Consider the following 13,503-nt stretch of genomic DNA (forward strand, 5'->3'; position numbering starts at 1 on the left):
TGACAATTTTTATTTTTAAGTGAACTATTCCTTTAAGCTTGTCCTTATGATAACATGACAACAATGTTGTTGTGGGTTTGTTAGTTTGCAAAGCCATTCATTTGCTATATAAGTTTTTTATTTATTTATTTGAAGCATTATCTATGAACAGTCATATGCTTGTTGTGCAATGTGGCTCCTCCATAGGCTTCTAGGGGACTGAAACTTGCTGACCCAGAAAAGTTATTAAAGACGAATAGTGGAATAAAGTCGTTATTTTTGTGTGTTTTTTTGCGCACAAAAAGTATTCTCGTCGCTTGATAAACTTAAGATTGAGCCACTGTTAGTCACTTGGACTATATTAACTATGTCTTTAATAACTTTTCTGGGCCAGCAAGTTTCAGTCACTTAGAAGCCTATGGAGGAGTGATCCAGCTCTCAGATTTAATCAAAAATATCTTAATTTGTGTTCCGAAGATGAACGAAGGTCTTACAGGGTTGGAACAACATGAGGGTGAGTAATTACTGACAGAATTTTCATTTTTGGGTGAACTAACCCTTTAATTTCAATACGGAGAGTCAAACATTTAACTATACATTTTTCTATGTTGGAAATAAGGGATGAAATAAACTTGGGTAAGGCTAGATGTGATTCCTCCTTAAAAACACATTTAAATACAATGTCATGAAATAGTAGCCTATGTGTTGCCTATCAACAACCTACACATCCCAGTACGCTCTTGTAGTAGTGAGGGGATTCTAATTTAAACACGTCTGATTGGCTAGCCTGGGTGCCAGCCCGAACCCCGCCCACAATATTTTTTGGTCGGGAAGTTCGGTCTGGACTCGCTCCGTTGAGGAGCTATTATGCCCGAACAAAAATTGTTCGGACCAATCAAATTGTCAGGGCGGGCTTTATACGATGATGGACAGATAAGCAACGGTAACGTCATCATCCACGTCATCAACGAGCGCTTGGGTTGAATTCAAATGACTGCCGCTGAAGAATTGAGATTTCACGAGTTCACGCTTACAAATAAGTCAGATAGAATAAATGCATATTTGGCGTGCTGTCTGAGGAGAGGCTTCGGGCTCGGTATTCGGCCCGAACCCAAAGTACTCCCCCCGTATTCCTGGCTGTGGAAGAACAAGCCAAGAGTGAGTGCAGGGATGCTGAAAACTGTCATGTTAGGTGAGTTGACCGAGTGAATAAATATATGCTTTCCTCTCATGCTGATAGACGGTTGATTGGATTGATTATTTGAATGTGCTCCTCCTGAAATTTGTTTATAAAACATCATGTGTAGATTCCGCCATCGCGTCTGTTATAGAAGATATCGACAGCGCATTAATTTTAAAAGAGGAACAGAGAACCGCGATCGGAAACATGAATGAAAAACATACGTCACTTACTCCGTTGCTCTGATTGGTTGTAGGTCTATCCAATTGAGTGCAGAGGAATTTTTTTTCCTGGTTCGGTTGAAACACGCCCCATAATCAAAGCTCAATGGAGAAGTATCAGACTCACATTCTGACTAGAATTGAGTATGACGACGTCAGGCTACTGATTGGCCATTGCATTCAAGAAATCATCAGATATGTGTTTGTGATTGACTACATTCCTCGACGCTGCAAAATACATTGTAAATAGAAAAACCTATTTATATTAGTTTCGACGCTCTCAAGAGCACAATCACTGTTTATGTTTATCAGTTGTTTATGATGAGAGTATTCAGCTCGCGCACTGAACAAAACTCCAGTGTTCAGAGATTACTAATCTTAAAGCCTCTGATTGTGATTGGTTATAGTGCGCAACGCTGTAAATGTAAAACGCGTAAAAATATGACGCAACATGATCAGATCTAATTAATGCCGCAATTGAACCTTTTCATTTAATTTTCATTTCCAGATTGTATTACTAGATTTAGTTTAAATGTGCAGGATCATTTTTGACCAAAGCCTCCATTAATTTTTGACCATTGGGCAGGAGGCTTCCCTAGCCTAACACACGCTCGCTCCGCCTATCGGCTTCTCTGTTTCTACAATCCTGCCAAGGTGAAGGATTTGCTCATTAATATTAATTACGTTACTCGACATTCAGTCCGATCCGATGATCGATGAGCCGATGACGAATTAATGTATTACGTGATTGGATGCTCCATGGAGGTTAATTAATATTAATGAGCTGAAGTATTGTGTGCCTAGTCTGAGAAACGACGCACTGTGCGCATGTCAGTGCAAAAGATAAACGAATCGATATTTGCATGTCAACTGAAGCGCTCACCTAAACCGATCATTTTAGGTAAGAACATGATCTTTTACATATTTGATATGAGACAAGCCTATTTTAGTCATAGGCGCTGCATTTATCTACTGGTTCAGAGCAAACCAGCCCGCTGCGTTTTTAACTTAGGTTTGTTTTTAGCCAACCAGTCAATGCTCATGTAGGAGCTAACGGTAATGTGTCAAGGCCTAGCTTACAAATGGCATTATATGGTTTTTGACTTGGCATTTCTAAACCATAAACTCGACACATGATTGTAGTTTCATCATGTGCCATTAATCCCATACATGATGACGGTTGTTGTTTTGGAAAATAAAATGCTTGATGACATCGAGATTAGGGTAACGTTACTCCTTGTCTGCATGACTGCCTCAGTCATGTAACGTTATTATATAAGATACAGTAATCCGTATACCAGTATGAAATATTGCTACTAGGGTTCATATCTGATTTAATTGATTATCTTTTTTTAGTTCTCCGTTAAAAGTTCTGTTCTATTTGATTTTCAATGAGATTCTGTTATATTTGATTCTCTTCAAGATTCAATTGCATTTGATTCTCTGTTAAAAATTATGTTCTATTTAGATTAGATTAGATTAGATTCAACTTTATTGTCATTACACAAGTACAGGTACAAGGCAACGAAATGCAGTTTAGGTCTAACCAGAAGTGCAATAGCAGCAAGTGCAGGATATACAGTGGTTCATTTGATTCATCATTATATATTTTCTTTTCTTCGGTTCTCAATTAAAGATTCAATTCTATTTATGTGTCTATTAAAGATTCTATTCTGATTCTTAACTTAAAAATTAATTCTGTTTGTTTATTTATTGAAAGGTTCTGCTCTGGTCAGTTTTCCGTTAAATGTTCTTTTGTATTTGATTCTCCAATAAAGATTCTGTTACATTAGTTTATCTATTTAGATATTATGATTCTCTATTCAAGTTTCTGTTATATTTGATTGACTACTACAGATTCTATTCTATTTGATTCTCTAATGAAGTTTCTGTTCAATTTATTTCGATTCTGTTCAATCACTTATATAAGGTTCTATTTTATTCTGTTCAAATCTCTGTTAAAGGTTCTGTTGTATTTGATTCTCAAAAAGATTAGATCTTTTATTAAAGATTCTATTCTAGTTCTCTCTTCATGATTCTGTTATGTTGCATTCTCTGTTAAAGGTTTCTGTTTTATTTGATTATCTATCAAAGTTCTAGTCTATTATCTATTTAATTTTCTGTTTTAAATGGTTTTGGCGGTCTTAGATATGCAGTTTTGTTTTTCTAGACATGCTAGTGATGTTTAATTTTGCTTTCAACCTTAGTTTTATAGTATAATTTGTGTTTTTTTGCCCATATTAAATCTTTGCTTTTATCGCAGGTGTACAAAATGGGGAAGGCCCTTTCCCACTTGCCCAAGCATACCTGTCATGATGACTGTCAGGACAGCCTAACCGCATCCCCCGGGTACAGTGCCATGCAGACGGAGGACAATAAGAGCGGGGGAGACGTGTCTCAGTTCCCTTACGTGGAGTTCACTGGCCGAGACAGCGTCACCTGCCCCACATGCCAAGGCACTGGAAGGATCCCGCGAGGTACATAGAACACTTCATCTAGAAAGTTCATGTTGATTGAAATGTTTTTTAAAGGAACCCAGTCTGAAATGTACACCATGTGATGTGACACACTGTGACATGTTTATGCAGGCCAAGAAAATCAGCTGGTGGCCCTGATCCCATACAGCGACCAGAGGCTGAGACCAAGGAGAACGTAAGAGATTTTTGTAAAATCAGGGTGTCTGCGGATCCTCAAAGTCTTAAAATGTCTTATTGTGAAAAAAAGGCCTTAATTAACAATAAAATGTCTTAAATCCACTTTTCAAAGGTCTTAAAAATGAAACTGAACTGACACCGTAGTCAAGTTTTAGATTTTATTTTCGTTGATTTTTGAAATCTTAAAATCAGTCTAATGCATAAAAGTGAATTAAAATAGAAATACATTACTCTTGTTATATTACTATTTGTATCCCCAAATAAAACGTATAATTATTATTATATATTTCAGTCCAGTATTAATATTACAATATAGATTTTATTTTATTTTACATTTGTACTGTATATCTCTGTTGAGCCGATGGAAGTGATATGCAGAAAATGGCATTTAAAAATATTAAATTTGAAGTGCAGATATTCTGAGAAATGTTTATCCTAATGCAGTTTTGTTGATCCAGTTCTCATTGGTTTAGTCTCATTCCTTTTAGAAGGTATTATGTCTTATTTATGACGATATTTATGTTGTGTTTGTCTTAATCTATGTTTCAGCAAGCTGTATGTGACAGCTTCAGTTTTTGTGTGCCTGCTGCTCTCCAGCCTGGCTGTGTTCTTCCTTTTCCCACGTTCCATTGATGTGAACTATGTGGGAGTGAAGTCTGTCTACGTGTCCTATGACCAGAGCAAACGCATTGTGTATCTCAATGTCACGGTAAGTTCCTCCAGAGCAGTCAAACACACGACACAAGTGAGTTTAAAAGTGTTCGATGGTGTATAAATTTGAGGGATCCCAAATATGAAAATTCTGTTGTAATTTAAGGCTGGCAATATCACCCTTATTTTGCAATCAAGTAACCAACTTGGTTACCACTGGAAGATGGTTAGAGAAAAACTGGGTGTCATACACAACTGAGGATCACACACTACCAGACTTTCAAGTCGTTTCAAACACAACAAACTCACTCTCACATGAGATCTGTGTATTGTATTTCATCCTGTCTGTCGTTCCAAACCTGTATAATCTTTTTCCTCAGACAGATGCTTAGACAGATTTTTTGTTAGATGTCTGTTCATCCTGTTTAATTGTCTTTTTTTCCTTTAAAGAACTCATTGAATATTACTAACAACAACTATTACTCGGTGGACGTGGCCAACATCACAGCCCAGGTGCAGTTTTCCAAGACTGTGATTGGAAAGACCCGCATCAGCAACATAACCACTATTGGCCCCCTGGATATGAAGCAGGTAGAGCTGTACTTTCAATAGCTGTTAAAATGTATGTTCCAGCATATATAATCTTTAATCATATTTGTGTTATACTTATTTATTTTTTGTCAGATTGACTACATGGTGCCCACCACCATAGCTGATGAAATGAGCTATATGTAGTAAGTATACACACTTTTTATTAGTGGTGGGCCGTTATCGGCGTTAACGCGAGACTCTTATCGTGCGATAAAAAAAATATCGCCGTTAATCTATTCTCAAAGTTGGGTTGGGAGCTGGCTCTATACTACACAAGCTATGATGACGCAATCTACTCGCGGCCGCGAGGTACACCCGGCTGCAACGCATCATATTCGTCGTCATCTTAAGTAAACGCGGCTGAAAGTGAAAGCTGGTGAAAAAGATCGGTGCAACATACATTATTTGGACTTGGTTTGGATTTAAGCCGTCCGACGAGCAGCAGCAAACTACATAGACAGAGTGTGTGGGGTAGCCTAACAGTTCGGTAAGTTAACACACGACTAATCCCTTCTACCACCTCAAATTCAAAACGAAACATATGATATCACTGAATATCAGCGCGCGCGTATTATTCCCAATATATCGTGGTGTAGCACATAATCTCTGTCTGCGCCCGATTTTAAGAATCGTTGTTGTGTTTCTTTTTAACTGAAAAGACATCAGTTAGACAATATTCTAATTTTAAATTTGGGGTTTCATAAGCTCCAAGCCATAATAAACATTAGACCTACTTAAGTCTCTGCAGCTGCAAAATTATGTTGTATACTTACAGTTTTAGACAATATTTGTTCTCAAAACTACATACACCCTTTAAAAAAACAAAAAAAAAAACAAACATTTAACAGGTGTTTAGCAGGGTCTGTGTAACCTGTTCTGAAATAGTTTTATTATAATATATATCGTTATCGCAAGAGGCTGCAATGTATATCACAATATGGATTTTATGCCATATCGCCCATCCCTAATTGATAGCCTATAGTAGTTGATAATAACATAGGCCTACCTAATGTTGCCTACGGACGGTAACAGTACAGTAGTAACCTTTTACAGTCTATGAGTAGAACAGCTTTCTCAAGCAGTTTGTGATGCATTTTGGAAACAGGAGATGAGCCCCTGGTCTAATGCGCCACCTGGCTTGAGAAACCCGTTCTCAAAGACTTACTTTTATAGTCATTATATGGGTAGCACACATATTCTGAATGCCTTCGGCAGAATTCAAATGAGCCATTTTAATCTAGATTAATCTAGATTAAAAAAATTTATCTATGCCCACCTCTACTTTTTATACATGAAAACATGCAGCAGTTTGCCAGTTTTGCTTTGAGATGTTACTCCACTCTTCCACCAAAGCACTTGGCAAGTTCTCGAATCTGGGGGGGGGGGGAGAGAGAGACATATGGTAACATGTGGTTTGGCACTGCAAGGATGACCAGCTGTCCTTCCTGTCTCCCTGTAGCACTGTCTTAGGCGTCTTACTTTAGGGACATTGAGGTTTATTGCTCTGGCCACATCTGCAGTCCACATGCGTCCCTACAATCTATGGCATGTTCACGCAGGTGATCAGAGACCATGGGCATCTTTCTCCTCTCCAGTAGAAAGGTCTCCTTAGTGTCCTAAGTTATTGGAACTATGACATTAATTGTCTACCGCCTGTAAACACTTAGCATCTTAAAGACTGTTCCTGGTGCATGTGCAATAATTGCTTATGGTTCATTGAACAAGCATGAAAAACTTTGTTTGCCTTTGCAATAATTGGGAAAGGTAATGATACTGCTTTGATATGCAAATCGTTGGTAATGGGAAAAGCTTTGATATGCAAAGCTTTTTTTTAATCTTTTTTTTAATAATTATCCCTAACAGACCTTTTCAACTTCATCTGTTTTACAGTGACTACTGTACTCTGCAGAGCATCAAGGTGCACAACATTGTGGTTATGATGCAGTAAGTATTGTGCAAAACACGTATATTGTTTTGATGGATTTTTAACAATAATTTATAAACTTTTAAAGTTATTTCGATGGTACATGCTTTTGTTGAAAACGCCCGTCTGCATTATTTAATTTTTTATAAATAATCGAATTTAACAATGGAATTCCTGGTGAAAACTACATAACCCATGATTCTGCAGAGAAATCTCCACCAATCAGAGAATCAAAACAAGCCAATCACGCCATAAGAACCCTTTAGCATCGCCGATTCCCATGAAGCACTGCAAATTACGTGACAGTCAGTATATCCCTATGTTCTCATACTACATAGATATGCATATTTTGCAATAAAAATAAAATGTTTTATCTATATACAGAATAAATATATTTAAAACAGTTTTATAGACCTTACGTGCCAAAGAAACAAGCGCGCAGCCATCTTTAGAGCTTCCGTTTTTGCGGTAGGTCTGTATGTTTCTATGGCATTGCTGTCGAAGAGTAATTAGATGAAGTGGATTTACTTATTGTAGAGTTAGGAAAAGTTATCATGAGCATTGCGATGTTTGAAGCGGACGTCATAAGAAATGTCAGTAGACCGGGAAGATTTTAAACCGGGCAGTTCATTCATAAATTGATAAGATCTTACCCTCATGCTTTGGAAATACAAACCAGAAGACAGAAAACAACGAGCGCTGCATAGCTCTTTACCACATTGAAACTGTTAAGCACACAGTCTTGTACTTTTTTCTTTTTTTGTTTGATTTTCAAATATGCTTTTGATTCAATTGGTCTGAGAAAATGAATTAAGTACATGTCCAACACTTACTTGGAGCTGTCGTGCAGCACTAAGCACACATTGCTAAATGTTCAGCAGTCACGCAGGAATAGCAGGTTTGAGGTAATTCTAGTGCAGTCAGGTAAATGTTCTTGTTTTATTTGTTACTAACTTTGCTCGTTGGTTTGCAGGGTAACCGTCACTACAGTGTACTTTGGCCATGCTGAGCAGGTGTCTCAGGAGATGTACCAGTATGTGGACTGTGGAGGAAACACTACAGCACTGCATGAATATAGTCTGAATACTCCTTGGGCAGGGTAGAGCTGATCCTGATAGTGTTACATCACCCTGTCCCTCACCTCTCCATTCCATGTGTCATTGTTTTGGCAAATCTGTTTGAGGGCTTACTGCACTTCTGCCAGTGAACCACTAGATGTCAGGGTGTTTGCAATTCATGAATGATGCACTTTATTTTCTCCAAGCAATATGAACATTACGGGGTTTGCGTAGTTCTCATTCCAGTTCACTTTGCCAAACAGAATCGGTCATTAGTGTTGCGGTACAAGATACCTTTTGACAAAGTTCCCTTGTCTTCAAGCACTACCTATTTAAAACCCCTCTGAACTGACTTGATGTATTTATGTATTTGACGTCAGCAGTACTTCGGGTTATTATTTTTATCGTGTTGAGCCTGATATTCAATGACGAGATCAATCTTAACCCAAACACACTAATACCTCGTTCCAGTTCCACAGAGTTGGTTCGTGCTCACAGACGGCATTACATGATGCTGTTTCCTGAGGGGGAGTGGGGGGGATGCATATTTGAGATTGCTTTCAACTACTGTGTGTTTCATACAAAAGGATCATGTGACCACTGAGGGAATGGCATTGTAGATAGCACAAAAATTGTGCTTCATGTAAATGTTTCAATCTATTTATTTTGTTGCACTTTGATTGCAAAAGTTCTCATTGTCACAGTTTATAAGCTGGCAAATGCAAACTGATAAAGCACTAATTACGTAGAACCACAATCACTGGGACCTGAGAGCATCTGACTGCTTAAATAACGGAGGATATTATGAGATGACCATTCCTTCTGATTCCTTATTGTTCAGAATTTAAAGGCATTTCATGTAGAAGTTTGCTTATTAAAACTAGATGTTACGTTTAGATAGAGAGAACTTTGATAACATTTTAAACAAGATGGACTATATAGAAATTTACATTTGTAAACATTTTAATCATGTTTTTAAAAAAAAAAGCTTAAACGATGATATACTTTGAAGTATTGCATCTGTAATAGAAGAGGCTGCTAACATGACTTGGCATTTTTGCATTTCCTAACAACTGAAATAACATGACACTTACTGGTTTCCATGAAAATAAACATGTTTTGAGTCACTTGTTCTTTGTTTCTATGAATTTACTTGAGAAAAAGAATAACATGTTTAGTTTGTTTGAGGGTGTTTAAATGCATTTTCTTTATTTTATTATAATATTGCTGTAATGAAAAAGTTGTCTTATGTTTGGGGTACATTAATAATTCTATATAAAAGCACTCAGTAAATACTTTATGTGCACAGGATTGAATTCCAGTTTAAGCTTTGTGATTATTTGTTGCATGAACAAATGTGCAAACACATTGATCTAATTACTGGACCTGTAATTTAACAATAATAATACGTTTTAATAATAAAGCGCTTTCCTAAGCTCAAGGTTTGCTTTACAGGGAGATAATGAAGTAAACATGGCATCAACAAGATACAGCCATATATTAATAAATATATACATGCATATAGACAAAAACTAAACGCAGTAAAACACTAGATGGAGTTTTTAAAGGCACACTATGCAGTTTCCGTTTTTCTCAAACAGCGACCCCTAGAGTCGCTGTGGAGTACTTGTATTTAACGTTACTGTCGTAAATACCACTCGCGCAGAGCCGTCTCTGCACTCTTCCGACCGCACTTTCTTCGTCGACTCTGCCATGATTCACGTCGGAAATGCGTGCAAGTGTCTTCCGTAGAGGCTGCTTCATATGTTGTTGATGTAAGTTGACGTCGTGCCGTAAAGCAAGTTGTGATTCTCGCAAGATTTTGCGGAGTGCCACCTCTCAAACTTGCAGTGCTGGTTTTGCCGGCGGTCAGATGACCTAAGAGAGCGAGGGGGAGAATAATAGTGCAACAGATCAGACAGATAATCGGGAGCAAGATCATGAAGGCATTTAAATGTTACAGAGATAATTTTATACTGAATACGGAAATGGGAAACCACTGAGATTATAGAGCAAAGGGTTAATGTGTTCAGACTTCTTGACTTGAGAAATGACTCATCGGAGAATTTTTTAACAGATTGTAATCTAGCAATTGTTTTAGCCAGCAGTCCGATAAGCAAATTACAGTAGTCAAGACGTGAGGGTATCAAAGCAGTTTTTGATGTCAGCAATACAAGTCAGGCATGAATGAGTCAAGAGGAAGAGCAGAAGCAGAGCAATTTGTTACCAAGGAGTAACAAATAATTATTGAAAAAAGAGATGTCCAACAACAAAGCCTTGAGGGACACCTTGAGAGAAGTGGGGGATTTGAAGTTATGAACAGAAATGAATAGTTGTCTATCAGTGAGATGGGATGTAAACCAAGAAAGAGCTCTATCCGTGATGCCTATAGCTGAAAGATGAGAGATAAGTATGTGATACAGTGTCAAAAGCTGCTGTTAAATCAAACAGCCAGAATCAGCCGATAGGAGAAGGTCATTGGTCATTTTTAACAGTGCTGTTTAAGTGCTATGGCCTGATCGAAAACCAGATTGATAGGGATCAAGAAGATTGATAATAGAGAGATGAGATTGTAACAAAGGCAACAGCTTTTCCGAGCAGTTTAGAAACAAAATGTGTTACTATATTTATTTTATTATAATATTGCTGTAATTAAAAAGTTATGACATCACACGCGCGTGAACAGCGTCGGCCAATAATGACCCAGCGTTCTGACGTAGAACCCAGAAGCGCAGCACAGTGTTTACTACACGATCAGCGTAGGAGACTGACACAGAAGAGAAGAAATTGTTGAATAAAGTTATTTGTTTCGGGGTTTTTTTACGTTTCGTTATTAATTTAAAAAAAAATTGCGTACAAAAAGTATTTTCGTCGCTTCATAACATAAAGCTTGAACCACTGTAGTCACATGGACTATTTTAACAATGTCTTTACTACATTTCTGGGCATTGACGTCCAGAAGTCTGCCAGTTTGTTTAAGCAGTCAGAGCTCAGGTATGCCAAGGAGAAGCATGAGATGAAGATACCATAGTTATCATGGGGGTGTGTTTGTCCAAGGCTTCAGATATAGCAGAGTTGTATGTAGACATAACAGCAGAAGGACAAGAAAAATCAGAGTAAATAGACAGAGAAGATGCATTAATGGTAGAGTCAGAATTTGGCATAAACAGAATGAGAACATGGATCCATCATGCCTTGTTACCACTGTGCAGGCTGGTGGTGGTGGCGTAATGGTGTGGGGGATGTTTTCTTGGCACACTTTAGGCCCCTTAGTGCCAATTGGGCATCGTTTAAATGCCACGGCCTACCTGAGCATTGTTTCTGACCATGTGCATCCCTTTATGACCACCATGTACCCATCCTCTGATGGCTACTTCCAGCAGGATAATGCACCATGTCACAAAGCTCGAATCATTTCAAATTGGTTTCTTGAACATGACAATGAGTTCACTGTACTAAAATGGCCCCCACAGTCACCAGATCTCAACCCAATAGAGCATCTTTGGGATGTGGTGGAACGGGAAGCTTCGTGCCTTGGATGTGCATCCCACAAATCTCCATCAACTGCAAGATGCTATCCTATCAATATGGGCCAACATTTCTTAAGAATGCTTTCAGCACCTTGTTGAATCAATGCCACGTAGAATTAAGGCAGTTCTGAAGGCGAAAGGGGGTCAAACACAGTATTAGTATGGTGTTCCTAATAATCCTTTAGGTGAGTGTACATCACAATAGGGAAGACAAGACTATTGCAACTTCTGATTTATGGCAACTTTAAAGTATTTGATTGAAAGACTCGAAGGTGAAAGACTGGGGTTGTTCATTGGAAGCTGCACCTTCTCTGCAATTAATGTTATAGACTAGAGCATCATAATTGAAGTGCACAAATAACTCGGTGCAATTAGGAGATTTTCATTTCCATGCTTGCCCAGGACAACAAAAGTAATCATGTACAATTGGGTATTATAACACAGTCTAATTAATGTTATTTCATAACCTCAACACTTACGTAACCCTTATTTAGAACTAACAAAATGGAAGTTCAAACAGGCAACATGGTTTTATTAGCTGGCAACAAAGCAATGTATCCAGAGCATAGACAAAGTGCACAATGGTTGTCAAGGAGAACTGCCAATAAGAGGCGTAATTTCTATTCAGTTGATCGCTATAATTATGTTGCAATCACTTGTCTTTTTAAATAAAGGTTTTTCAAATCTGCAGAACTGTTTATAGGCACTGGTAAAGTTTTACAGAGATTCACCAGATTGTCTACATTTGCAAAGTGCAAATTATATATGTGAACAAGACTTCAAATTCAAATACGTTCTCTACGGCCTGCAGCGATCCTCACATTTAATCAGTTTGTAACTATCTGTTTTGTCACAAGAGAGAGCTATGATTACCATCCCAGGTTCCTTCAGTGATGTTTATTCAAGGATTTGCATAATGCACTGTTGAGTTTATAGCACATAATTACATTTTCAGCTGAGGAACGGGGTCTTTATCATTCACAGATCCAGAGAGACCCATATCTGTTCAAGGCACAGATCCCTTAAATGATGGTTGTCATAGAGACAGAACTGCAATTGATTAGACAATTGAAGTCCGTGGTTCAAGTGTTCCACACAAGAGTACTGTATACATGTAATTATCAAACTGTTTTGAAAAAAGCATAGCCATAACTATGTGTTTTATGAGCTAGCTTTAGATCCTGTGTGATGACTTCCTAGCCGTGTCTATGCAATGCTACAGTATATTCAATATTTCTACTCATTTACATAATATTCATGCAAGAATACCATGAAGGTATTTTAACAATTACGTATGAAAGGATTACTTGGAATGAACTTCACCTACCTTGGAAATGCACAAAAAATTGTTTTTGTGTTTTTTTTCAAACATGAAAGTATATTCGGTGGTACCCATACCACAGATACCATTAATTCCTTTGAACACAGAGTAAGTCAATCAGTTTCACATTCAGTTAAAATGGCACACATGATCCTCAGGGCAATTGATTATATTGTTCCTGTGAAGATCTACCAGTGAAAAGTTTAGACACCTTCTTTTTTATTCATATTTTTATATAATAGTAACTTAAGACTATTATATAAGACAAATGGAAGTATCGGAATAATGTAGTCACCAAAAAATGAATATATATATATATATATATATATATATATATATATATATATATATATAAATACTGAATATATGAGCTTCTTCAAAGTCTTAACTCTTA

At 37.5% G+C, this 13,503-nt stretch overlaps 1 protein-coding gene across 1 annotated transcript; it reads left to right on the forward strand.

Annotated features, from left to right (window-relative positions):
• Positions 1-1,722: 1,722 nt before the first annotated feature.
• Positions 1,723-9,573, forward strand: tmem106bb (transmembrane protein 106Bb). Its single transcript, XM_084423802.1, has 8 exons — positions 1,723-2,281; positions 3,644-3,857; positions 3,969-4,032; positions 4,584-4,743; positions 5,136-5,276; positions 5,370-5,419; positions 7,167-7,220; positions 8,174-9,573. Exons 2-8 carry the CDS (start codon positions 3,653-3,655, stop codon positions 8,301-8,303), a joined length of 804 nt encoding a protein of 267 aa, XP_084279928.1. The 5' UTR covers positions 1,723-2,281; positions 3,644-3,652; the 3' UTR covers positions 8,304-9,573.
• The last annotated feature ends 3,930 nt before the right edge of the window (positions 9,574-13,503 follow it).

The sequence above is a fragment of the Rutilus rutilus genome, assembly GCF_951802725.1.
Source record: "Rutilus rutilus genome assembly, chromosome: 11".
In the NCBI taxonomy this organism is placed as follows: Eukaryota; Metazoa; Chordata; class Actinopteri; order Cypriniformes; family Leuciscidae; genus Rutilus; species Rutilus rutilus.

Bases quoted from the DNA above. Each gene is read 5' to 3' on its own strand.
- tmem106bb (XM_084423802.1), top strand. From the start codon at position 3,653: ATGGGGAAGGCCCTTTCCCACTTGCCCAAGCATACCTGTCATGATGAC. The intron at 4,744-5,135 runs GTAAGTTCCTCC...TTTCCTTTAAAG, and splicing joins TTGTGTATCTCAATGTCACG to AACTCATTGAATATTACTAA. The intron at 5,420-7,166 runs GTAAGTATACAC...TCTGTTTTACAG, and splicing joins GATGAAATGAGCTATATGTA to TGACTACTGTACTCTGCAGA.